This window comes from Leptinotarsa decemlineata, unplaced genomic scaffold (assembly GCF_025532065.1).
Source record: "Leptinotarsa decemlineata unplaced genomic scaffold, Ldec_3_MD MMD2_tig00026354_RagTag_RagTag, whole genome shotgun sequence".
Classification (NCBI taxonomy): domain Eukaryota; kingdom Metazoa; phylum Arthropoda; class Insecta; order Coleoptera; family Chrysomelidae; genus Leptinotarsa; species Leptinotarsa decemlineata.
In genome coordinates, this window is record NW_027412702.1 from 7,124,631 (window position 1) to 7,150,391 (window position 25,761).

At 34.0% G+C, this 25,761-nt stretch overlaps 2 protein-coding genes across 5 annotated transcripts in view; one reads left to right on the plus strand and one right to left on the minus strand.

Moving 5' to 3' along the window:
• nau (myogenic-determination protein nautilus) overlaps positions 1-15,028 on the minus strand; it is a 93,279-nt gene extending 78,251 nt beyond the window's left edge. Inside the window, exons 1-2 of one of the 3 annotated variants that reach the window (XM_074184165.1) lie at positions 14,891-15,028; positions 7,056-7,378 (exon numbers count right to left, since the gene is read on the minus strand). In XM_074184165.1, coding sequence (XP_074040266.1) covers positions 7,056-7,363 — 308 coding nt within the window. In that variant the 5' untranslated portion in view covers positions 7,364-7,378; positions 14,891-15,028. Of the gene's footprint in view, positions 1-7,055; positions 7,379-14,805 lie in introns of all 3 variants that reach the window. The other 2 variants (XM_023159888.2, XM_023159887.2) reach the window with 2 other exon arrangements.
• Positions 15,029-24,146: 9,118 nt separating this feature from the next.
• LOC111505128 (43 kDa receptor-associated protein of the synapse homolog) overlaps positions 24,147-25,761 on the plus strand; it is a 48,873-nt gene continuing 47,258 nt past the window's right edge. The window contains exon 1 of one of the 2 annotated variants that reach the window (XM_023159886.2): positions 24,147-24,505. The gene's annotated coding sequence lies outside the window, so the exon portion shown is untranslated. The remainder of the gene's footprint in view (positions 24,506-25,761) is intronic. The other variant, XM_074184303.1, reaches the window with a different exon arrangement.

Below are 25,761 nucleotides of genomic sequence, written 5' to 3' on the forward strand. Positions count from 1 at the left end.
CAAATGGCTTGAATGCGATGAACACCTTTTTTGCTCAAAAAACGATACTTTTTATAGCAGAAGTAACAAAAAAGGGATAAGAGTTTTAAATCCGATAATAAACCCAAATGAAAGTCACCGAAATCAGATAACTAATTAATGTAAATTTTTTGAGGCTTGTCTAATTTTACCCCTGATGGAAAGTTGAAAAGCTGACCCGTCATCACAAGTTTTACTTATAAGAGAGTCAATAAATTGTATTTCTTTGCATACTAACTTGATAACCAGGCATTTTAGTATAGGCCAATTCTAATTACTTCTATTAGTTTAGAACTACATTTTCGGATACTGCTGATCGGAAAATAATAAATGAGGGCACCGTCGGCAAGCGAATTGAATGCCCTTCAAAATGATGTGCCACTTGACCCCCCTTTCCATTTGAAATTCTGAGGGTAACATCCACCCCTCCTAGGGGGTTGAACCCCGAGGGTTGAAAATATTCATTCAGAGTGTCCCCCTTGCAAATAAAGTTGACCTGTCTGACCATTTTTTCATATTATGTACTGGAAGGGAGATATTGAGGGTGGGAAGTTTTCAAATTGACACACTGTATTTTCCTGGACAGAATTGACGAGACCAGGGGAAACAACGTTTATATCCATTATTTGTCAGATTTGAGTTGATGGTAGCATTAACCAACTCCAGACTAAACTTCAGATTGCATATTCGTTTCAAGAGAAGAAATGTTTAGATCACCTAAATAATGTCCAGTGAAGAAACGTTTAAGTCCGGGAGCACCTGGGAAAGAAACCGCAATGTCCACGATGCAAGGTTTTCCCCTATATGGTACATAGTATTAACACGATGATTACCGTGAAATGTTATTAAATAGCATCATAAACTGTGGAGAGATGTATAGTTCCAAACATGAACACAGTACCTATCCGGAATGTACAGATAAACATACCCCATGCGAACGAGAACTATCAGTGGTCAAAATTGTCTAAGATTAACCAAAGTTCATATTGCACAAAAGCTTATATTTCGGTGTGTTTATTAAGTCTTCGATTCAAGAAAACGTAAAAAAAAATTAAAAGAAAGAAAGGCATTACTACAGTGACGACGTTGAGCCCTTTGTATTCTGGCTCAATGGGTAAATGGGTAAGTTGGGTGAATAAAGAGATCTGCAACATTAGGTTGGGTAAATATAGAGATCATCAACACCTTAAGCAGTTTTTACAAAGGGCGGATTCAAGAAATACCTACTCCAACTTACAAGCAGACATAGATGACCAGAATGGATGAAAGGATGAATAGGTACATGGATGACCCGCCAATAAATGCTGATGAACCAAACTACTAGGGAAGATATGTTGTTGCCCAGAGACTTTTTGGAAATTCACTTTTAATAAACATTATTTTCTAAGAATTTCAATTTTTCTCATAACAGCCTATGTAATAATAAACAGTTTTTGAACATGGTTGTTATTTTTAACAAATTTCACAACCGAAATTATACTAGCTTTTCGATAGTAAACTTTGTTTTTCTGTTTTCACAAAATACATACAAATGGAAATAAACATTTTTCCCCTGGACCCGCCAATTAGGGTTGTTCATAAATTGTTTGCCTCATGTGATCTAGTGCCTCATATTGACATTATTCTTCTGCTCTGCCTGCAGCTTAGATGTTCGTTGTTCAACCTTTTTTTGTTCAGGTGTCCTCTCAATGGAAATGAACGAACGTTTGATTTCATAAGAAGTATTTGTTTTAGTGACGAATGCACTTCTTCTTAAATGAAAATGACAACCCCCAAAATGTGCATTAAAATAAAACCTCATATTTTTCGAGAAGATCACACTGAAACTCCTGAGACTATCATATTGTTGGTTCCATATGTCTAAACGAAAATCTGACTGGTGAATTATATTTGGAAATTCTTCAAAACCCTTCGCCGACGGATTCAAGAAAATGTTACCAACAATTAAGATGAACTGGAGAATTCAGTTGTTTTCCAAGAAGATGGTGCGCCCTGACATTTTTTTTAGGCCTGTGAGGGATTGATCGGATCAGACATACCCAGGCATTTGGATTGGTAGGCGCGGTACGTTGAAGTGATCTGCTCTTTTGCAGGATTTGACCCCTCTCAGTTTTTTCATTTGGGGCTATATCGAATCGAAAGTTTATGTTACGCAACCCCGCTCAATATATGGAGACAATTAACAAAACGTTCCGAAATGTTGGGAATGTGTTCAAAAATAGACTTGTTCTACTGTCAGGAGATCCAAGAAGAACATGTTGAACATTTACTCGAATGATTTTTTTATAATTACCAAGTTGAAATGAAATGCCTTCGAAATTAACACGTATCTATTACAAATATGTGATTAATTTATTTTTCTCTTCAATGAACATTTAGTTCTATAGGGTGGCGGAGCTACGAAATTGTCCCAAATTCAAATATCAATTACTTCGCAACCGGTTATCTAAATTCAAAAAAATAAAGGTCATTGTATAGAGAATTGAAATACCTCTCATACGAAATGTCACAAAACCCGCTTTCTATTAGAAAAAAAATAACAGCGTCCTCTTTTCAGCAAATGCATCCATAGAACTAATGCGGGAGAAAATATAGGTTCGTTAAATAAATAATAATGGTATTAGCAACAGGGTGGAGTCACGAAATTGGGTCGACTAGGGTCAAAAAGAGGGTACCTGGGGGAAGAGGACTTCCGTGACGTCATTGAAGGAAAATTATCAATTTAGGCTACTTCTTAAATTCAACAGAAAAATTCCGATGGATTGCTCCAACCAATAGAAACGCGCTAACTTTCTAAATAGTGCAATAAATGAATCAATAAATAAATATAAAATAATAATACAGGTACGGGTGTTAACACATCAGTATCAGGTTGTTTCGAAAGTTTTGTCCGTTTCACGAGTCTACTTTCACGAGCATAGGTGGCTTGTCGGTGTCCAAATGCTGTCCTGAACGTCTCTTCTTATTATAGAGCACCACTTTTCATTGCAAATGACGATCAGATCCAAAAAAGGGTCGTTTTGATTGCGCAAATGTAAAGAAGAACACACCTCGAAACCTCACAACGTGAGTTTTTCGGAAGTGCCTGGGTGGCTCATCGGTGTCTAACCATTGTCCTGAACTTCACCTGTTGTCGTAGAGGATCCACACGTGATCCAAAAATCAAAATATGTTTTTTAAACCACCTTAAACCGCATGGGAGTTAACGCCCAGTTCTTCCGCCATCCCAGGCACCGTTTGTGATGGGTCAGTCTCCATCAGGGTCCCTAAATCTTCATCCTGGATTACTGTTGCTCGCCCACTTTGGGGATCATCTTCAAGACTAAAATCTCCGCAACGAAATTAATCAAACGCGATTGGATTATCTACTCGATAGCAGTTTTTCTGTGCATTCCAAAAAATGTGATGTTGAAGAAGAAAACTGAGAATCGCCGTGGCAGGCAACTTTTCATACGTATCAGTCGGTAGCCAAGCGGTTAGGCGTGGGTGCTTTGTTCACTCACTCGAATTGACTGCCGTGTTGGTCGGTGGTTCAAGCCCTAGTCTGAACGATCTTCACTTGCTACCGTCCAACCCGTGTTAGGAATCACACGTTAAAAGGTAAGACCTCGTTAATCCTTAGCTCGCACAAGTTTCGACTTCTGAGGGTTGTCGTTCGTGCGACGGCTGGTTAACGGAAAAACAGATTTTTTAAACAAATTTATAACGTATCCAAGAATAAGTACGACAAAGTCGTACAAGTCCATTTCAATACATTGAGAGTATGTTCAGTTTTAGGTAAAGGTAAAGGTAAAGTACAAAACTAAAGTATCTAATTCTGAAATTGATAGATCTAACAAGAATATTTTTTGTATTTATCATCAAACAGTTCAGGTATTTAGGTGTTAAAAAGCTCAGTGCTCAAATGCTGGAAAGTGGGCGAAACTGATTCTTGGTGAAAGTTTCAAATTTGGACTTCCATTGTCTAAAATGGTGTTAACAAATTCAAAGTCTATGGAAAAACAAATAAAAAAAGTCAATTAAACATTAGAATTATTGAAAATACTAAAAATAATCGAAACCAAAATATACATTTGAACCTCATTAATACAGTTTATTGTATGATTTTCACAATAAAAGGGTTTTACAAAAACTGCCACACGTGTTTTGCTATACAATATCTTTCTCAAAAAATAAGAATTAAAAAATTGCGACTAATATTATAATGGATATTTATATATGGGAGTTTGAAGGATCTTGACTGCGACTTCAATATCAAAAATTTTCCATCGCGTAAAGATTTGGAGTTATAGTTATTTTCATTTTATACAAAAATTTTCTCATATTATAGGGAAATATAAGATCAAAACAAGAAAAAAACACAAAAACACCTGTTTGTTATCCTCAAAATATATTTTGAGGATAACAGACTTTATTTACAATACACATGAAAAAACATTCAAAGGAAGTTTTTTGTGCATAACCTTTTTACAAATGTTGACTTTCGTTTATATGTTTCATCATATGTCAGTATGTCTTGGTGGAACCTTTCCCCTTGTTCGACACTGACAGCACCCAAATTTTCTGGGAAAAAATTCAAATGGGAGTGCGAGAAATGGATTTTTAGAGTCATGCGGCATCCCATTTTGCAATAGTTTTCAAGTAGTTTTTCTACAAGTGTTTCGTAATTTTCTCCTTTCTTGTTCCCTAAAAACTCCAAAACAATTCTTTTGAAAGAACTCCACGCAGCTAATTCAACATTACTCAATTATTTATTTAACTGTTGATCACTTAGTAGTTTTCTAATTTATGGTCCAACAAATATACCTTCCTTGAGCTTTGCATCACTTAATTTTGGAAAAACGTGTTTAAGATATTTAAACGCACCACCTTCCTTGTCTAATGCTTTTACAAAATTTTTCATTAACCCCAGTTTAATATATAATGAAGGTAACAAAACGTTTTTGGGATTAACAAAGAGGTATATTCTTCACGTTAGCTTGACCTGGAATATATTTATCTCTCGGAGGCAATCTTTTACTTGATAATGGCCCTGTGTTGCCCTACTGTTCCAACAGCAAAACTTCATAAATCCGCCCTGAAGACCTAGTAATAGTTCTATGACTTTCAGGTCACCACATATTTCCTACCTATACTATTATAACTTATTCCATTTAAAATAAGTGACATACTTTCGTGTGTTTCCTTAATGACAACTGCATATGCAAGAGGAATAGAGGGTCTTTTGTTACCATTATGGAGCAGAACAGTTTTAAAGTTGTTTTAGACGAATCTATAAATAAACCCTATTCGTCCGGGTTATGTGAAATTTGGAATGCCGTGTTCATTAAATTTTTGTGAAAAAATCATAACTCAGAAATCTTACGTGTTACAAAATTTTCACTATCATTTTCGCATTTAGGGACCAAAAATTAACGAAGAACTGCCTTTGGCATTACAGTCGTAAATTGGCTGTAAACTAGTGTAATTTACACTTGAGAAAGCTATTGTAGGTATAGCACATGTCGCGGTTTTGTAAAACCCTTTATAATGAAAACCATACAATAAACTGTATTAATGAATTTCAATGTGAATTTTCATCAAGCATCGGCCAGTTCTATTCAATTATATAGGTATGTTTGAGTTAGTTAAAACAGTAAGTAATGCCAAAAAAATACAATGAGAAAAAATTAATAGCAGAAATTGTGAGAATGTAAATTTGTGATGGAAATTCATTTTTGAAAAATGAAATGAACATAAAGAAATCAAGATAAATCATTGAAAATGTAAAATGAGAAAATGATTATCAATTTATATTCATTTCAGATCACAATCAAATTGGTCGGTTGAAAGAGCTCCTGACATTCTACATTTTTATTGTATTTCCTTCGTGTATCATTTCTCCCGTCATTATTATTATTATTATTTTTGTTTTCTTTAAAAATCAGCGTTCTCACTTGTTTTACGATTCATTTCTGTTTAGTTTTTTCTTTTATTTACTTTTTCTGATATTTTATTTATTAACTGATTCAACTGAATTTTTCGGTCCGATTACTCTTTCTATTTTCAGTAATTTCAACAATATTTCAGTCATATAGATTTATATGTATTCAACTAAAACACAAAATGAAATCAAAAATCAAATCATATGCTGATTAAGAACATGCTCAAGTCAGTATTTTTTATTGTGTCAATTTATTTTCAATTGCAATAATTCTTATGTAATATAATTATGTTTTCTTTTCATATCTGAAAGGTTAATCTAGTCTCAATGAAGTATGAATATATATTTAGTTTACAGAAATTTCCATGCGAATCAAGCGCTTTTCGAGCATATAGATACATGTGTCAATGTGAAAGTAACCACTATGAGAAACATTTATTGTATCTTTTTTATCAAATATATCAATAAGTATATTACTGGAATTGAAAGGGGGATATTTTTTGGAGAGACTAGTTTTTGGGAAAGAAAGGTATTTTACTTTCTACTTCTCTTACTACTTTATCCAAAAAATAAGGGAATCTTCCGAAACAAATACTTCCACATGAACATTGAATTACATGAAAGAACATTTACTCTGAAAACAATTACTTACAAAGAACATTGTACTATACGAAAATCATGTTTTCCCATTCAGTTTGTACTTCAAACATTCATTATGAAATTGAATCAGATATCATCCAATATAAAGAAGAGTAACGATATATAGTTTCACATAGAACACATTCATTCCCAATGGCGGACTTGGAAATTTCTGAATTACACACGTGTCTTATTTTCACATTTTTGTATAAATATGAAGAAGTAGAAAGCCGGAAACCTTTCTTTCTCAAATAACTGGAATGTTTTTACAACCGTCAACACTTATGATAGAAGAGGTAAATCAAGATTAATACTTCAGAAAATGTATATTGAAGAAGTTTTGACGTTTTTCCAACTACTAGCTTTCATCTCCAACCTAGTTTCTTCACTTCATTTCTATACGAACCCTGGAGGTTGTCAAAATTCGTTAGCTACAAGAACCTTAGTAACACTATCCACAAATCGCCACACTCACCCTGTCGATTTTGTATCCTCTCCGTCAAACGAACGGCTGCTATCCGACAAAGGAGATTTTCTCACGTAATCCAGATTATCCCGGAAGTAATCAAGATTTGGATTATCTCTTCGACCTACTATGTTTCTCTTACTATCGCCTTGCATTCCTCCTTCTTTTGTACAGTATTCCGCGCCATTCACAGAAAGTTTTTGGTTTTTATAGAAAGTCTTTTGATGATTGAAATTGGCTATTTCCGAATGTATTTGTTGGTGGAAATTTTGAGATATTTCGTGATAATTCTGAAGGTAGTTTGGGAAATAACTCATTTTTATAGTTTGGAGCTGTGGAATTGTCCATTATTTCAGTATTTTTCAATTTCAGGAATAGATATGTAAAAACATGTATATTTTCATCTTTAAATGAATCTGAATCTTAATCACAGAAAATATGATCGTCGCCTGCTTAATAACTACTGAATACATAGAAATGAATGGAATATATATTCCATTCATTTCTATGTATTCATGCATTATTTTCGGGGAAAAAATATTATCCTTGGGTTTTCAAGCCATTTTGTGTAACCAGTACTTTAAAATTTTTGTATTCAAAATAGCATTCTGCATTCAGTGTAATATAGAGATGAATGAATTATTTTATTTAGTTGATAATGTTTAATTTTTTTATTGGAGGAGTATTGAAAGGAATAATCTTTAAATATTTTGACACGTTACAAACATTTACATCGAGTTGAAAAAGTCTTATTACACTGAATGAATATGGTATTTTATTTAGTAGATAATGTTAAATTTTTTTATTGAAGGAGTATTGAAAGGAATAATCTTTAAATATTTTGACACGTTACAAACATTTACATCAAGTTGAGAAAGTCTTAAACAGCAGAAAGTGTTATGTTGAGAAATCTTTTCGAACCTTCCACAGTCTAAAATTGCCGTTATTATGGTATAGAGTAGAAAATAAGTTAGATAGCTATAGAAAGAAAGTAACTTGTATCACAAACGCTTGAATGCTCTATATATATTCTAAACCCACTACGACAAATGTACATATTTCTCGATTAAGCTAGAAGATCTTCGGTTCATCTTTAATAACAAAAACCATACTAAAACGTTCAAGATTTCTAACAAGTTCAATGTTAACAGCTCTGTCCATTACTATCCATCACATCTTTTAGCGATCCAACTGCCAACAGCATATGCAAGAATAACTTCAGTGAAGAATCCTGCACTGAGACCTATCGGATATAATCCAACGCCCTTCGTGGTATTAACCAGGGGAGTAGTTGTTTTCTGATAGGTTTCAGTTCATTAACCTACAGTGTAGGGAGTTGAGACTGGCCTGGACGAATTGTTCGTTTAGATGATTTGATTTATAGCCAGTTTTCAAGTATGCCCACCGACTATATGTGGAAAATGAAAATTTATTGTGCTATACAATAGTTTCTGAAGAAGCTATTGTATAATAGTGCACGTATCGTGGTTTTGTGAACTGTTGAGTGCAAATCTCACTAAAAAGTCAAAAAACCACTGCCGGTGATAACTGTGTCGAAGCTATTTTTCGGGATTTTCGACTGTGGTCTGCAGGTTCACATGCCTGACGTTTCGTCTATTACTGCGGTAAACTACCAGAGAGAGTCTGAACTCAGCTAAGAATCCCAGTGAGCCTTCAGCAATACCCGGGATAAACCGGATATTTTGCGGGTTGGTCTATATTGAAAACACGAAGTATAGGTCTCTCTGAACACAAGAGAAATTGTCAAATCGGGCAAACCGACAAATCAGCTCTAGCCGAATATTCTCTTTAAGAAGGCACTCATATTATCTCATAAGAAGATGCAAAAATATTCGATAAAATTCAGAATTACTATCCAAAATATAGAGAGGCCAAAGAAATTCATAAACACATTGATAATTTCAATGGAAAGGATGAGGCAATGAATACGCTCACAATAAAGTGTTATTTAAATGAATTGATCTGAAAAAAAATCTGTTAAAAATCTGTTTTTCCGTTAATCAGCTGTCGCCCCCATATGAATGACTCAGAAGTTGAGAAACTTGTGCGAGCTAAGGACTAACGGGGTCTTACCTTTTAACGTGTGATTCCTAACACGGTCCTTCTTCAGTTTCTATAATTATGATTCATTACAGATTTTCACCACTATCGTTATTTTAAATTTGATTCTAGTTAATAGAAATTATACAGATATTTTTTAACTGGTATAACAAATGGGTGAAAAGGCTACACATATTTTTTTAGTAAAATCGACGAATTGACAATTGCCAATTGCACAAATCAATTTAATTCAGAGTGCAACAGACTGCTGGTTGACATTGAAAGTCACAGCATTCTGGAAATGACCTCTTTCTTTATGCCTTCAACTCTCAACTATGAACTGCCTTATTAAGTACTGTTCCCGAGTAGAGAGGACTGGATCCTCCTTGAGAAGGAAATATTAAGAGCAGATAGTTGTTAGTTCACAGATGGATCAAAAATACTTTCAGGTTCTGGTGTAGGTGTTTTCAGTCGTAGACCCAGGACAGAGATATCATCCTGTCTAGGAACCTATGCGACTGTATTTCAAGCGGAAATTTACGCTATTGTATGCGAAGAGATTGGAAGAACCCAACCTCATACACAAGTCAATAAAAATATTCTCGGATAGTCAAGTGGTGTTAGAAGCTCTTGGCTCCTAGCAACGTCCAAATTGGTAGCAAATTGCCAAAAACGACTTTCCTCGATGGGAAGACTTAACATATTGTCTCTGGTCTAGATTCCTGGTCAAACTAACCTGAAAGGCAATGAGGCTGCTGACTCCCTTGCAAAGGAGGGTTCTGCAAGCAGCTTTATCGTACCAAAACCTGCCATTGGTATCGCTTCAGAATTTGCCAAACAAACATTGAAGACCTGGATGGCAAGAAGATTTATGTATTTCTGGCAGAATCTTTCAGGATTGGTTCACTCCAAAGCGTTTTTTCACCCTTCGAAGCTTGATACTAAACAGTTGTTGGACTACAGTATGGATGAACTACGATGTTTAACAGGTCTTCTCACAGGTCACTGTCATTTGAACCATCATATGCAGAGATTCGGACTGTCGGAAGACAGTGTGTGTCGCCTCTGTTTGGAAAGTGATGGGACAGCAGAGCACATACTTTATGTCTACCCCGCTGGGAAACGAATCAGGTTTTTAGAGTCCGACACAGCCGTACTCTTACCATCTGACCTGAAATATCACTCACCATACAAACTAATCGGCTTCGTTAAGAAGCTGGGTTTATTTGGTCGAGTGTGAATAGGTGTGAGCTACAATAAACTCTTGCGGGTTGCGATGGAGGGTCGAATAGACCCACTCACTTTTCCTAACATAACCTAAATTCACTAAATTTCGAGTTCAAAATCGGGGTTTAATAGAATTCCGAATTTAAAATCCTTATTTAACAGTATTCCAAGATTGAAGTTTGAAGTGAATAATAATTTTGTAAAATCGGAGATGTTCCCTTTATATTCGGAATTCTATTAAATTCTAACTTTGAACTCGGAATTTCATCAAGTTCCGATTGTAAATTTGAAATGTACATTTAGTTTTCTAAAAAATCATTTATAGCCTTTCTATGATATCATACAGTCTAGTAGATATTCTCAGGATGAATATTGCTAAAATTCATTTTGCGGTTTAATGAAATATTTTCAACCAAATTTCTATAGAAAAATAAAAGATTATTTATTATTACCAGTACATACAAAAAAAATCTACTTCACGAAAAAATCTAAATTCGACATCAATATTTCACTTTTCACTGTGTATATCATTTCAACACATGCTCATAAAGTATAGGAAATCCTCAGTCTATTTATATTTTTTATAATAATGATGATGTTTCCGTTTTGATTTATAAACGATCTGAATAATGAGTTGAGAATCTACAGGAATGTATATTTTTTCGATAGCTCTACGAAACGAGATTTTGAAATATTTTGAATAATCCTTCTAAAAATAAAAAGATATGTAGAATTCCATGAAAAATTCCAATTCTTTGACAACATTCATTAGATAAGAAAGATTTCTTCTATGATTTTGAAGTATCAATTACCTAATTTTGACACATTGTGAATTGTGAATAGAGTGTATACAACGATATTCATGACAGTACTAACAATAATATGACACTGACTGATTATTTTCATAAATGTTTGGGTGGGACTTTGATTATAGTTATGAGATATTTCGTTCAACAAGGCAACCAACATTTGGTTCTCATCTATCACTTTTCGTGGTGTTTTCTCTTACTATTTTGAATTCACAATAAAAAATTTGAAATGTACTCCCGACAAATGAATTTCAATTATTTTACTCATAATATTTTTTCAGAAAAATGTAAAATGATTGAAAAAATATAATTGAAAATGATGTTGATGGGTTGAAACCTATAAAGCCAGTTGGAAAAAATCACAGATTTATATATGTAACTGTTAGTAAAGCAGAATTTTCTTCAGTTATTTCATAATAAATTCAACTTCAATACATTGCCTAAAAAACTCCCTTCCACATTCCATCAATGTTATATATCTAACAGTTATTGACAAAGCAATTACTTTCAGTTGAATGTTGTCATATGAATCCTTTTTTATCCTGAATTTTAATTTCATCTGCTCAAAGCGAATGATGTTATCCCTGTTTCGGAACATTTTTTTTGTTTCTCCTCACTTTCATTCTATAATTAACCCTCATCGCAAAATAAAGGACGTTTCATATTTTATCTACCCTTGTAAAAGATAATGGCACTTTTCTCTGGCTCCTGAAACAAATACAAGGTATTTTCTTTATTCCTTTCACACAGCTCTGTTACGCACTATGACTGATGGACTGAGTTCTTACAGTACGTTCCTCGATAAGTAGGTAAGAGTATGGGAATAAAGTGCTAATTAGGTGCTCATTAGATATTTATAGTAAATCTAGATTCCATAATTCATATGGGGCTTATGGTCCCGATAACCACCATGGTGATTCCATGGTTGAACGATAGCAAGTGAAAATTGAGCGTTCAGCCTGGGGCTTGAACTATCGACTCACACATCGGGCGATCTCAAATCAGGTATCTCAAATTTTGTTTCGCTTATTTGCGGTCGTTTTCATCTTAATTTCTTGCAAGCACCTAATTAACACTTTATTACCACGCTTAATTTATACCTGATAGAGCATTCGTCCTCGTTTCAAGATACCTGATTCTTAGATCTGTTGTTTAGCGAAATTGGAAGCTTTTGTTTATTAATTAGAAAATTGTACGATCCTCACCGTTTAGCACTTAATTAGCACCTAATAGTGTTCCCATTCATTATTTTATTATTATTTTCATTGCGTTGCTAGCATCACATAATGCTAGCAACGCAACTTTGAGTATTGAGTTGCGGTGTAAGTTATAGAGCACCTGATTTTTAACTTCGGTACCTAAAGAGCACCTTAAAAATACCTAATTTTGGCATTTTCTAAATGCGATTTCCGTACTTTGCGTTGCTGGCGTAACAGAGCTCTTTCACACGGAAGTTGTGAATTTAAATTCCGACTAAATGTTTAATTATTGCTGAATTAATGATAGAATCAGTTGAACGGTAGATAGATAGTTCATTAGACAAAGTGGGCAGTAGTATTCGTATCACAAGAAAGATCTACCAGAATGAATTTTTCGCAAAAATTCGAAAACACATCAAGTTTGAATCGTACCTATTAGGGACAAGTTTTGATTTTTAAATCACTGCAAAACCTTCACGAAGCCATTTATTTTCAATTAGAATGAGAGTCGAGTCATATCTATTCATTCTTTTTTAGTTTTTTGAATCAATCCACTTATTTAGAGGTTTTGATTATCCAACAATAATAGAGAGTTTAAAAAAACTTCGACACTTATTTCAGTATAAAATATCTTTTTCATTGAACAAGGTGAAGAAGCATTGTATAGTAAAACAGTAAAACACTTGTTGTAGTTTTGTAAACTATTAAGGGAAAATATCACAATAAAGTGTTATTTAATGTGTTCAATGATGACGCCTGAAAGAACTACTGTATATTGAAACACGTGTCGTGATTTTGTAAACTATTAAGTGAAAAATCCTACAATTAAGTGTTATTTAAATACTTATTTGCGTGTTCAATGAAGACGCCTGAAGCAACTACTGTATAATGGAACACGTATTGTGATTTTGTAAAATATTCAGTGAAGAATATCACAATAGAGTGTTATTTGAATGTTCATTTACATGTTCAGTAAATACACTTGAAGAGATTATTGTATACTAAAACAGGTGTCACGGTTTTGTAAACTGTTAAGTCAAAATCTCATAATGAAGTCTCACCCAAACATATTAACATGGTTTTCATCAAGTATCGGCCAATTCCATCATAAATCTAACTACATATTTTCTGAGGATGCAAAGTTAAAATCGATTTGAAATAAAATCCTTAATGGCAGTGTCAACTTCATTCGGAACCACAGCTGGTTTCAGAGAATATCACCAAAAGATTCAGATATGTTCAGTATGTTTCGTTAATGATAGGGAGTTTCTGAAAGTAATTATCAATTATGGTTTGCCCAATTCCAAAAAGCTTGAAAATGGCATGACTTTATTTTGGAAATAATGAATGTGTTAATCGGGTTGCCAAGTAATTTCAAAAAAGTCTCTGAGAAAATTTTAGATGAAATTTGGCGGAATTGTATCAGTTCAAAATAAAAAAAACAAAATCCAATACCTAATGTATAGCAATATTGATGGGATGGGATAAAAGAAAATTGGTAATGCGATGGACGTGAGTTGTACAAATACAAGGCGAATATTGGAAAATTCGTTAAGAACAAGAACTAAATGAAGAAGCTTGTCATCGAAGTATGCAATTTTGTGCAATTTCGAGTGAACCGGCGATTCGAAATAATAATTTTCCAATCGATGTAGGTATTTTATTTGAATGGGTGTAGGCACTTCATTTTTTAACGGTGTACATTATCACCACAATGATGGTTACTGAGCCGATAGCATTCCCCTTCTTTGAGTTTTTACATTATTTTAAAAATGTATTATTGACATTTCAATGTTCTATATTTTCTAACAAGAAAGTCGATTCTCAAAAGTGAAGCAAACAAATCAAAAGCCCCTTCAAAGAAATTTAGGGATGATACCTCGGACCAGAGAGTAGAAGGTTTCCGATTGATACTTGCCATCCTTAGAGAACAAATTTCACGTGTGTTTCTATTTTAGAAAAGAGTGCTTTTTCTGTGTCTTGTGGTACGTTTTCAATACACCACCCTGTGTTTATGATCGAAGTTATTATTTACGTAACAGACAATATTCAAAAGAGGGGAAAAACCATTTACTTCTCATTTATGAAACTACTAGTTATGTTAAAAAGAATTAATTATTTCAGAAGGTATCTTTGTTCCACAAGACAAATCATAAAGTATAATATCAATAAAAATTTGTAAGCAACGTGTGTATGGGGTAAATTTTTTCACCTAAATAACCGCCAGTAATTAATTTGCCAAGAAATTCTATATTCTACGTAAGGTACTTTGTCTTATGAATTCCAAATAGAAAAAGAAGAGTAAATTTCAACGGTATAAAAAAAATAAGTTCAAAGCACTTCAGTTGTTTCTGGTTAAATAATATGTCATGTTTTTGGTCGTTTCTTAACAATCACATCCTGTAAGGTAGAAAAATACTGAAATAACTTGTGCTGAAATATCATGAGAATTCGATTAATCACCGTTTTCACAACGCCGAAAAAACAACACTACAGTTTCAACACTTTCACCACACTTTTCTAGGAACGTGACATGTAGTCTACTTACAATCTGAAAGAAAACTAAACATCGGATTGATATTTTCAGAATGTATCCCGGTTAGCATCTTCGTCCAACATCTGTAAGTTTAAAGTAACATTTGAGCAACGCCCTCATTTTCAGATATTACAAATTGGCTGTCATATAGCCTCAAAACATCTTCATTTCATATTTGAAATATATTTTATATGAATAGAAGTGCCCGAAGTGATCTATTATTATGTCGGATTTAATAATTTAGAGTTATTTTTATTGAAGCTGGGGAAATGATGGATTTCATGACGCTAGTTAAGTTTGCTTAGGTAGAGGTTAGCCACACCTCTTCGAAACGACTTAGCCAATTGAATGTACTTGTTGAAAAAACAAACACACGCCTATCGAAAGTTTCATGTGTCAGGAGGAAACTGTTTCGAGGATTAGGTACTGAAATAATTACATCTCACAAGGTTGACCTTTCATTATAGGTACTAAAAATAATTCAGTAGTTGGTAAGGGGATATATCTACCCTAAACATCATACTCAATTATAATTGTGTATAGTTATCAATTTACGAATAATATTATTTTGCCTGTTATTCATCATTATCCTTTAGAACACTGTTTAGTTTTGAAATGTGTTGGTTTTGAAGTTCACTGTTCATTGTGTCAAACATTTTACATCATATTACAAGTAGGATGCAGGATTATTTTGGGGAGAGGGCTGGAAATAAACAATGAAGATTTAAAAAAGTTATACTGACTGACAAAAAAAGAAACACACATACGAATGTTCTTTTGGAAATCGCCTCCACACTTCAGTGAACCTGTTTTTTCAGTATTTATTAGACTTTCATCAGTCAATGATGGTGAAAGTCTAATAATATATTAAGTACCTAGGTACTAGAGACTGAGCACGTGTATCAAAAGTTATTAAATCTGGATAAACAGATAAGTATGGTTTATACATCGGAGATAACTCAGGATGTATAAATCTTTAAAGAAGCTAGCCACTCGCACTAGCGAAACGTCAGGAAGAAATTCCAACTCCAACTCCTTTAAACTACAAAAATAGTGACACTGATTCGTTATAGAATTGAAACAGATACCATTCACAGAATTGCTACACAATATAGTATATGATAGAAGTAAAATTTCGCTTACATGGAACACTGTCATCCTCACTGGTAGACATCCAATATTTCAAAATAAGATACTTGTCTTTTTGTCTCTTCAGCACCAGTCTTTATGAAATTACAAGATGAAGCACTAAATTTATTCAAAACATTACCACATTATGTCACGAATGAGTTAAATCCACTCATGTCATCGATGACAGTAGGTGATGACATTCATTGCTTAATTGAACTATTGAACGTGCAGGACCCCAAAATTGGCCAGCTCATAGTTCTGATATGAATCCTATAGATTTCTATTTTTGGGGTCATGTGAAGGTTCTTGTTGATAGAATGTCTTGTTGATAATGTCCGTACTAGACTGAATGACATGAGGATTCAGATAATTGACAATTGCACTCTCATAAAGAATACTCCAGGTATCTTTGAACATCTCAAGTAATCAATAACAAATCGATTGCAGTCGTGTATTCTATCAGAATATGGACATTTTTCTCATTTACTTCGAACTCGAAATTTTTAGTTTTTGGTTTTTATTATACAGTGCAATTCTCTAATGTCAACTCAAAAAATTGAAATTTGGGATAATGAAATTAATGCATGATTACTTTATTTTGAAGTGAAATTGATAGATGAAACTTTCAAGATGGCGACTGGGCGCCATCTGGGAAAAAAAATTAAATAGAAATGGGGGTCTTGTGACACATTTTTTTGAAGTTCCTGACAAATGCTTCACAACCCTAGAATATAATTTAAATATCTTCAACTGCTATAAAATGGCAGGACTTTTAATAATTGATTGAATACATTGACATTTAACTACATAATATGAGGTAATAAGCTTGAGGTCAGTTCAGAAGATGCTCGAAATGGTTGCCTTGAAGTTCTTGACATATGAACGGCCAATCCGATATTTCACGCCGAACATTTTCGAACACAGTAACGTCAATATCTCTACAAATATTTATTATTTTCTGCCGTGTATCCAATATTGAAGCAGGTTCAGTTTTGTACACCTTTTGCTTCAAATAGCCCTATAAAAAAAGTCCAAAGGTGTCAATTCTGGCGAGCGGGCTGGTCATTCTGTAGGACATCGACGGCCAATCCAACGACCGAGAAAAGTACTATCCAAATAGTATCTTATTTGTCTGGAGTAATGTGGTGGTGGTCCATCTTGCTAGAATACAATATCCATATCGAATTGATTAGGATTCGCTTCGCCGATTTCAGTGATGAGAGGGTCAACAATAGTTTCCAGCATATTCAAATACAGTTCCCCTGTTGAATTTTGATAAATAAATAGAGGTCTTACAAAATGGATTCCCAATATTCCTGCCCAAACGGTAATTTTTTCTGGATATTGGGTATGTGTTTCCTGGAAAACGTGAGGGTTGGTGTCACTCCAATAACGGCATTTTTGTCTGTGAACATTACCGTTTAAAAAAATGTACATTCGTCACTAAAACAAATATTGTGGAGATAGATAGGATGCCTTGCAATGGTTTCCGTCATGATTTCGCAGAATTCTGTTCTTCGATCAGGGTCATCTTCAGTTAATTGGTGTACCATTTTATTTTGTATGGATGATACCTATTCCTCTTCCAAAGTCTCCACACAGTAGAAGGAGACACCTCACAAACATTAGTGACGGAATAAGTAGACTGTTCAGCATTTACTAGATACCATCTCACCAATTATTTGCACTTGTTGTTCTTCCGGAATGGACGGATGACCTGGGGGCTTTTTGTTATGTACGCTACCGGTAGTTGTGAATTTGGATACAAGTTCCTTCAAATATTTTCTACAGATAGGACGATTCGAAAAACGTTCATTGAAAATCCTTTCGGTCTCGTGAAAGTTGCGCGTCGCACCGTAAATAAAAATCGTTTAAATTTTTTCTTCAAATAAATTGATGGAGTCAGCCGTTGCTACGTCGTAGGAAATCATAATGAAAAAAAAAAAGAAATGAAACTTTCTATGTTTTTTACCTTTTTTTGTAACTAAAGTTACTGCAGTTTCGCCCTATAAGTACGGACATTTTCAAACTTGTGCAATAAATATTATATAAGTTTGAAAATAGACGAGAATTGACCATTTTAGAGATTGTTGACGTGGTACCTTCCTACTAGTAAAAACGAAAACTAAATGAGAATATTCTAACTGAACAACGATGTTCATTGACGTACTAACATTTTTTGTCGTTTTTATAAACAAAAAATTACTTAACAAATCTTATCGTGTTGTTGGAATTACCATATGGCAGATAAAAAGGAATATTTCTAGAAATATGGATGATAATGTGTTTGTCTTCAGGAAATTATTGAATGTTCCGCCATTTTGTAGTAGGTGAAGATATTGACTTCATATTCTAGGGTTGTGAAGTATTCGTCAGGAGATTCAAAATGATGTGTCACAAGTTCCTTATTACTTTAAATATCTGTATCAAATTTTAGCCAACTCGGTTTGTGGATATTTATTTTTTATTAAAACTGCCAACGAATCACCCTCAGAAGTTCTATACCCTAGATAGGAAACATCCTGTATGATCATATGCAGGCGAAATTGCACGGTGGTTTAATTAAAGTTTGTTGACGAGAACTGAGCTATGTTGAATTGTGTAGCATTGATTAATAAACGGCAACAGAAGTGTACTTCGAGGTCCACAGCACATTTCCTGACGTATTCCAACCAGTTTCTCGTTTCATAGTCTGTTTACCCTAGTGACACACTTTACCCCGAAAACGAGGTCACATCGCTATCGATAGAGAAACCCGCCCTGCGAGCATACCCCGATAAACTCTATTTTCCCCCGAAAAGAGGGTACTGCCGTTGATGAAACGTCCAATGCCTCGAATTCATAGCCGACTCGGGATCGCAGCCACATTATTACTCTCGTCTGCGAGAAACGAATGTCGTAAATAAGCATTGGCAAAAACTTCTACACTAAGAAACAACATTCGTTCAGGTGACCAATACAAGATTTGAATTTTGAATACACTGACACGTTACTCGGTTGAAATCAACAACACTGTTCATGATAATAATAATTTTCTAGATTCTAGTTCTAGAACATTTTTCATGAAATTATATTCAACAGTGTTGAGAATTAACGTCTTGTTGGCCATTCAAAGGAAATTTGATTATATACGTTTATTATTTCCAGGTTTGATTTTTGTATTTTATTTTTGTATATAGTACGTCATTCTTTATGTCAAAGCTGTGGTTGTTTTCCAACAGATGGTATGCGTATGTTGAATAGATTTTCTTCTTTTGTGCTTAGAGATTATGGTTTTGAATTATCTAGATGTTTATCCAAAATAAACTTTTGGACACCTGCTACATTTCAACTTGTAAAAACCTGATTTGGTTGTTTTTCATATGTTCACCTGAAGTGTTATCAGTCTTGTATGCTATATAGATATCTTTTTCGTTAGTACCCTACTCATATTTTTTATGCGAGTTAATTTTTCACCACTATTTCTGTTTAAAATCTGTTTTTCCGTTAATCAGCTGCCGCCCCCATACGAACGACAACTCTCAGAAGTTGAGAAACTTGTGCGAGCTAAGGACTAACGAGGTCTTACCTTTTAACGTGTGATTCCTAATCTAACTATTGAATTTACTTTCATGAGAAATTCACTAGAATCAGTCGAATCATAAGGAACAATAATTTATTTCCTTTGTACTTCTCAAAACTACCTGTTTACGAATTAGTAATTGAGGTCAATGATTTGTATAAATAACATTGTGAAGTAGTAGTTTTATTTGAAATAAAACCTAAATTGTGAAAATTTATGATTATTATCATGAATAGTAATGAAAGATTCCTTCAGCTTATATTACTATTGCTTCCTCTTCATAAGTTTTACAAGGCCAATTGATTTTCGTTACTCGGGAGCTATATTGCCCCATTGTTGCTTTGCCTGCAGCTGAGGTCTCCGTTTTACAGCCCTACTTTGTTCAAGTAACTAAATGAAAATATCCAGTGGATAGCCACGTATTCATTCTGAAATGATCCATGTTGTGTTGAAGCAGTTCTTTGGGTTTTCCAGTTTATAATGGTTTTTCCTTCTCAGGTGTATTTTTCCAGTATTCTTTACGTGTCCTGTTTTAAATTTTGATATCCCCTCACAATTGTTTGTGAGGGGGGTCCAGAACCGATAACAATGCATATTAATCATAAACGTGACCTGATGCTGCTGCCAGGATCGGCTCCGTACGAGAGATCTCCTCAGCGATAAATACCTTCAAATCCCTACTTCCCGACTCTAAAAACAAGACAATAAATGGTGTAGTAGGTTGTAAGAACCCATATTTATTTGCATTGTAAAAAAATATTATTATCTACCACTCTCTAAGTTCTCAGAGTAAGACGGTTCATCCCGCAATGTGAGCAACAGGCCCAAGAGGCATACCATGACTCGTGTAATTTGGTGAGATACGCGTCATTAGGATTGGTCTGCAACCGGTCTTAGAGAAGGAAAACTCCAAAATCAAACCCGGTAAGGTGTTTCGTTAGGCACGAGTAAGCTCTAAGCTTAAAAAGTGGCGCATCTTTCACCAAATTACCACCCAAGTCAAAGTGAGGCCGTGCCGAGGACTGAGTGGCATCAGGGTGTAAAATGATGTCGTGAACGTACCACCTCAGGGCACCGGAGCGCACCCTGTTGTATATTAGCTCTTACCCTGCTAAACGAAGTTCTGGGAGAGTTGACAAATATTTCTTCGATACTCGTGGGAACACTATGGGAAATAAAGAAACTTCAACACAAAGGAAAAGAAGGTTAGAAAAAGAGAAGTTGAAACGAAATGAAAAATTTGCCAATGAAAGCGTTAATTCGAAACGCCAAAGGCCTCCTTATAGAAGAATTAGACTGTTCGAAATTAACTGGGACTCGGCCATGTTATAATGATGCCATCAATGAAATGAATAGATTAAGAAATATAACAAGCTAATTCTTCGTATGACGGAGGAGTAGGTACCTATCTACTAACTTCTATAGAATATAAATCATCCTAATAATAGTTTTCCCCGTTCCTTAAGTTTTTCTTTTGAAGGACTCTCCGTTTTATAGATGGACTTTCGTATTGATCGATAACAATCGATTGAAATTAAAAAATATAAAATAAAATAATGATAAAAAAACTTTTGAAACAATCTTTTATTTGAGTGCCCTAAAAAGATCAAAATAAAATTTTAAATCACATTAACCACATTCATTTAGACTTTACATAATTGAAATTATAATAAAAAGCTTGTCGCTATAATTACAATTTGTAATTGAAATTTTGTAATTAGGTAGGCACCTTCTAAACTTGTAAGCAATTCATAACGTTTGTAATTAAATAAAAGTGTCATGAATGCTTAAAATGTGGAACTTTAACCTTGAATAACTTTTTTGCACACATAGGATTTATCGGGTTTGAAATTTGTTGCAGTACCTAGTTGATCTGTCAGAATGTTTCTTAATTTAAATTTCATCTGACTGAATATGTAGAGATTTCTTCTAGGCATCGCGACAAGCTTTTATTATAATTTCGATTCTGTAAAGTCATAAATGAATGTGGTTAATATGATTTAAAATTTTATTTTAATTTTTTTAGGGCACTTAAATAAAAGCTTGTTTCAAAAAATTTTCTATCGTTTTTTTTCGAGCGAAATTTCTTACCGGTGAGTGTTTTTTGAGGTCTGCGAATAGCAAGTAGTCGCTGATAGCCAAAATTGGCGATTACAGTGGATGTGGGAGCAATTTGAAGTTCAATTCATGTAGTTTTTCCATTGTTTCGATTGACTTGTGACACGGTGCGCTGTCTTGATGAAATAATTTTTTCCATTGCCATATACGCCCGTTTCTTTGCAATTTCGGCCTTCAAACGATCCAATAACGCTATATAATATTCTCTGTTGATGGTATTGCCCTTCTCAAGATGGTGACAAGTTACGGCCAAGTTGCCAACATGTGCACTATTTCGAACTTTCAAATTTTTTTGTACTGTTGATTTGTTTTATTGCTATTAATCTTACTTACTATTAATTTACTTCGTTGAAATACAACTTTGTTAAGACTGTTTCAACAATGCTTTGAACATATTGAATATATACAGGTCTTATCAAAAGATATGATTAGTTCTGAAAAGAAAAGAAAAACCGGCAGTTTTCGATTTTTTTTCGATTCGACAACGTCTGAAATTTTATTATCAGTTGAGCAACTTACAAAATGAAATTTTACTAGTTTCATTGCTATTGAACGCATTTCATTGGGAATTTTAAAGTAGTTATATTGGATATTAAAAATTACCAAAAATGACGTCATTCTCTTCTTGACACGAATATTCTATAGTAGATGAATATTATCTCAAGCACATCCCAAAATATCGAGGCCATAACCTTTCCAGCCGATTAATGTGCTTTCGGGCGCTTTGGACGAGGTTCACCAGTTGCTCTCCACACAGATGACTATCGTTTTGATCCGGAGTGAAGTAATGGATCCATGTTTCTTCCACTTTCACATATCGACGCAAAAATTCCGGTTTGTTATGTTTAAACAAGGCCAAACACTGCTCAGAATCATCAAAAGACGTTCTTGTTTTTGGTCAACAGTGAGCTCGCGCGGCACAGAGCTTTCTCATAGTCAAAATGTTCATGCAATATAAAACCAACACTTTCTTTTGATATCTTCATTGTTGTGAATAAAAGTATGTCCTTAAGAATGCGTGTTTTATTGTCATATAAATGAAAATACACAGTATTATTGGCGACGAGGGAAGTTAAATCCACTAGTCGGAAGTTTCGTGTCAGTAACAGTTACAGTAAGTTCAGTCGTCATAGTCATTACTCGGGATCAATAACCTCGAGAAGTAGTCAAATCAAAGTCTAGTTAAAAATGTTTTTTATTGGGAGTATTGAGCCTTTCAACCCTAGCGAGTCAGATATTTCGTCGTATATGGAAAAGATGGAGCAACTTTTTGTACGTAACTGTTACTGATGAAAAAAAAGAGCAATGTTCCTAACCTTAATTGGTGCGGAAGCATACGGTGCTTTAAAAGATCTATTGTCCCCGGATTAACCCAGCTCTAAATCGTTCGATGAATTGAAAACAACATTAGTTAGCCATTTCAACCCAATAGAAGGTTACTTATGATGCACTGTTTGGAACCTTTGGTGTAGTAATGAATATTACTGGAGTTTTTCCCCAATACCAAATCGAGATGTATTTATCTTGGTTTTTGTCCTATCTGAAAGTCGAGATTTCGTTCATTCTTAACCTAAACTTCTTCTTCCTTATCATCTACACTACTATAAGGAAGAAGAGGTTTAGGTTAAGAATGAACGAAATCTCGACTTTCAGAAAGGACAAAAACCATAATAAATACATCTCAGTTCCATATTGTTCCATACCACCAATATACGAGGAACTTTGGAAAGATTTTCAAGGAATTAGGTCTGAAGGTGGTTTTTAAAACAAGTCATACACTACAGAGCCTTTTGGGAAGTCCAAAAGACAAAGTCGAGAATTCGGAAAAGTCTGGAATTTACGAAATTGAATGTAAGGACTGCGATAAGGACACATTGAAAAAATAAATTTGGATAGGCAATATTGTGAAATTGATTTTTATATAGCTGAAAATTGTTTTATATAAACATATATTGTAAAATAATAGATACGGCAAAATTGTAAAATTAATTTAGGTTGGTATGCCTGAATGGTTTACCTGTATGAGTTACCTTTATAGCATAAATAGGATTAGCTCGCACTAGTCCTTAGTTTTAATCTTCCTCTTTGAAGATGATCACTTGGTGATCGAAACACGTGTCGAGGTGTTAAAAATAACGATTTGATGTTGGGGAAAAATCTCCAGTAATATTCAAGAAGGTTAGTCATTACAGAAAGATATAAATTTTATAGTGCCCAGCAGGAGCAAGAAGAGGATATCAAGTTTTACGCCACAAAATTGAAGAACTTATCACAATATTCTGAGGTTTAACACTTTTTTTTAATTGAGGCATTGAGAGATAAATTTGTCTATGGTTTGCGTTCAGAGGCCATAAAGCGTAAATTGTTGTGAGAAGATGGATTAACCTGGGCAAATGCTTTTAAAACAGTTATTTGTATGGAGCTAGCTGAAGGACAAATGGAAGCTATGGGCAGAAAGCTACAAAGCAAAGGTCCTGTCAAATTTGAAAAGAAATCACAGTCACAAGCAATACCTGGTCAGTCGTACAAAGTAGTAAAACCTTGCTTCAGATGTGGGAGGAAACATGACCCTAAAAATTGTCCAGCGAAATTATGGGAGTGCTTCAAATGCCACAAAAAAGGCCACACAAGTAGGGTTTGTCGCAGTGCAGTTGTTAAATCATTAAATGCAGATGTTGAGTTATGTGAGGAGTCTCAAAACGAAGAAAACTCTTTAGAACTGGGATTTATTGCAAAAATTGAGAAAGGAGCAGGAAACAGTTTGAAGGTAATCATGAATGTCGAAGACAAGCTCCTGAATTTTGAAGTGGACTCAGGTGCGTGTAAAACAGTTATACATGTATCTACATATAAAAAGTTATTCAGTTCTTATGTATTATGTCCTCTTAAATATAAACTAAAGGTTGTAACTGGCCAAAACGTAAATATTGTAGGTGAATTTGTTGTCAATGTTTTATATAACAACGTTTTCTTACACCATTATTAGGGAGAAATTGGCTTGATATTATCAGTCCTAATTGGAAAAATATGTTTAATCTAAGGCATCTCAGTCAAGATAACCAAGTTTGTAAGTCTAGGTTTTGTCCACCATTCACCAGTAAAATAAAAATTGATAGTGATGAAGTAATAGTCCAAAATAAAGATGAATCAATAAAAGTTGAATTGAAAATGGAAAAACAAGGTGTCATTTCAAAAGTAAGTTTCAGTAACTGGTCAAGTCCAATAGTCATTGTTCCTAAAAAGAATTCAGAAGATATACGAATTTCTGAGGACATCCCTGAGGACATTTTTGCTTGTTTGGGAGGGCAAAAATGTTTTTGTGTAATAGTTACAAAAAATTGTTACAAAAATTAAATTAAAGTATTTAAGCGTTTTCAATAATATATAAAAAATATGTAAAAATAAATTTAAATATTTTAAAGATAATTTAGAGTTTCTAGGGCGTATTATAGATCAACATCGTATTTAGGTCTACTTAATTACTATGAAAAATATATACTCATGTTATCCACACAGGTTAAGCCATTATATGATTTATGTAAAGAAGGAGTCATTTTTGAGTCAAACTGGTCGGCAAAATGTCAGAAGGCTTTCAACTTGAGAAAAGAACTCGTGACATCTAACAGTGTGCTGATTCAATATGACCCAAAAACTACCCTTATATTTAACTTGCGATAGCAGTGGATATGGAGTGGGTGCGGCGCTTAGTCATAGAATAAACAAGGAAGAAGGGCCTATTATGTTTGTTTCAAATACTTTATCACCAATGGAAAAAAATATTCAAATTGAGAAAGAGAGTATAGAATAAAGAAAATACTAGAAACTAGAGAAGTTTATTTATTCGTTACGACCGGTTTCGGCTATTAAGGCCATTTTCAAGTAACTTGAAAGAGTTACATAAGCCGAAACCGGTCGTAACGAATGGATAAACACAGTAGAAACTAGACAAAAGTATTTTCTTTATTCTATATTCAACATGAATTTCTACAAAATAAATAAGTCATCAATCGAACGAGTCAGAAAGAGAGGCTTTAGCAATTATGTTTGGCTTAAAAAAGTATATTTTTACAAG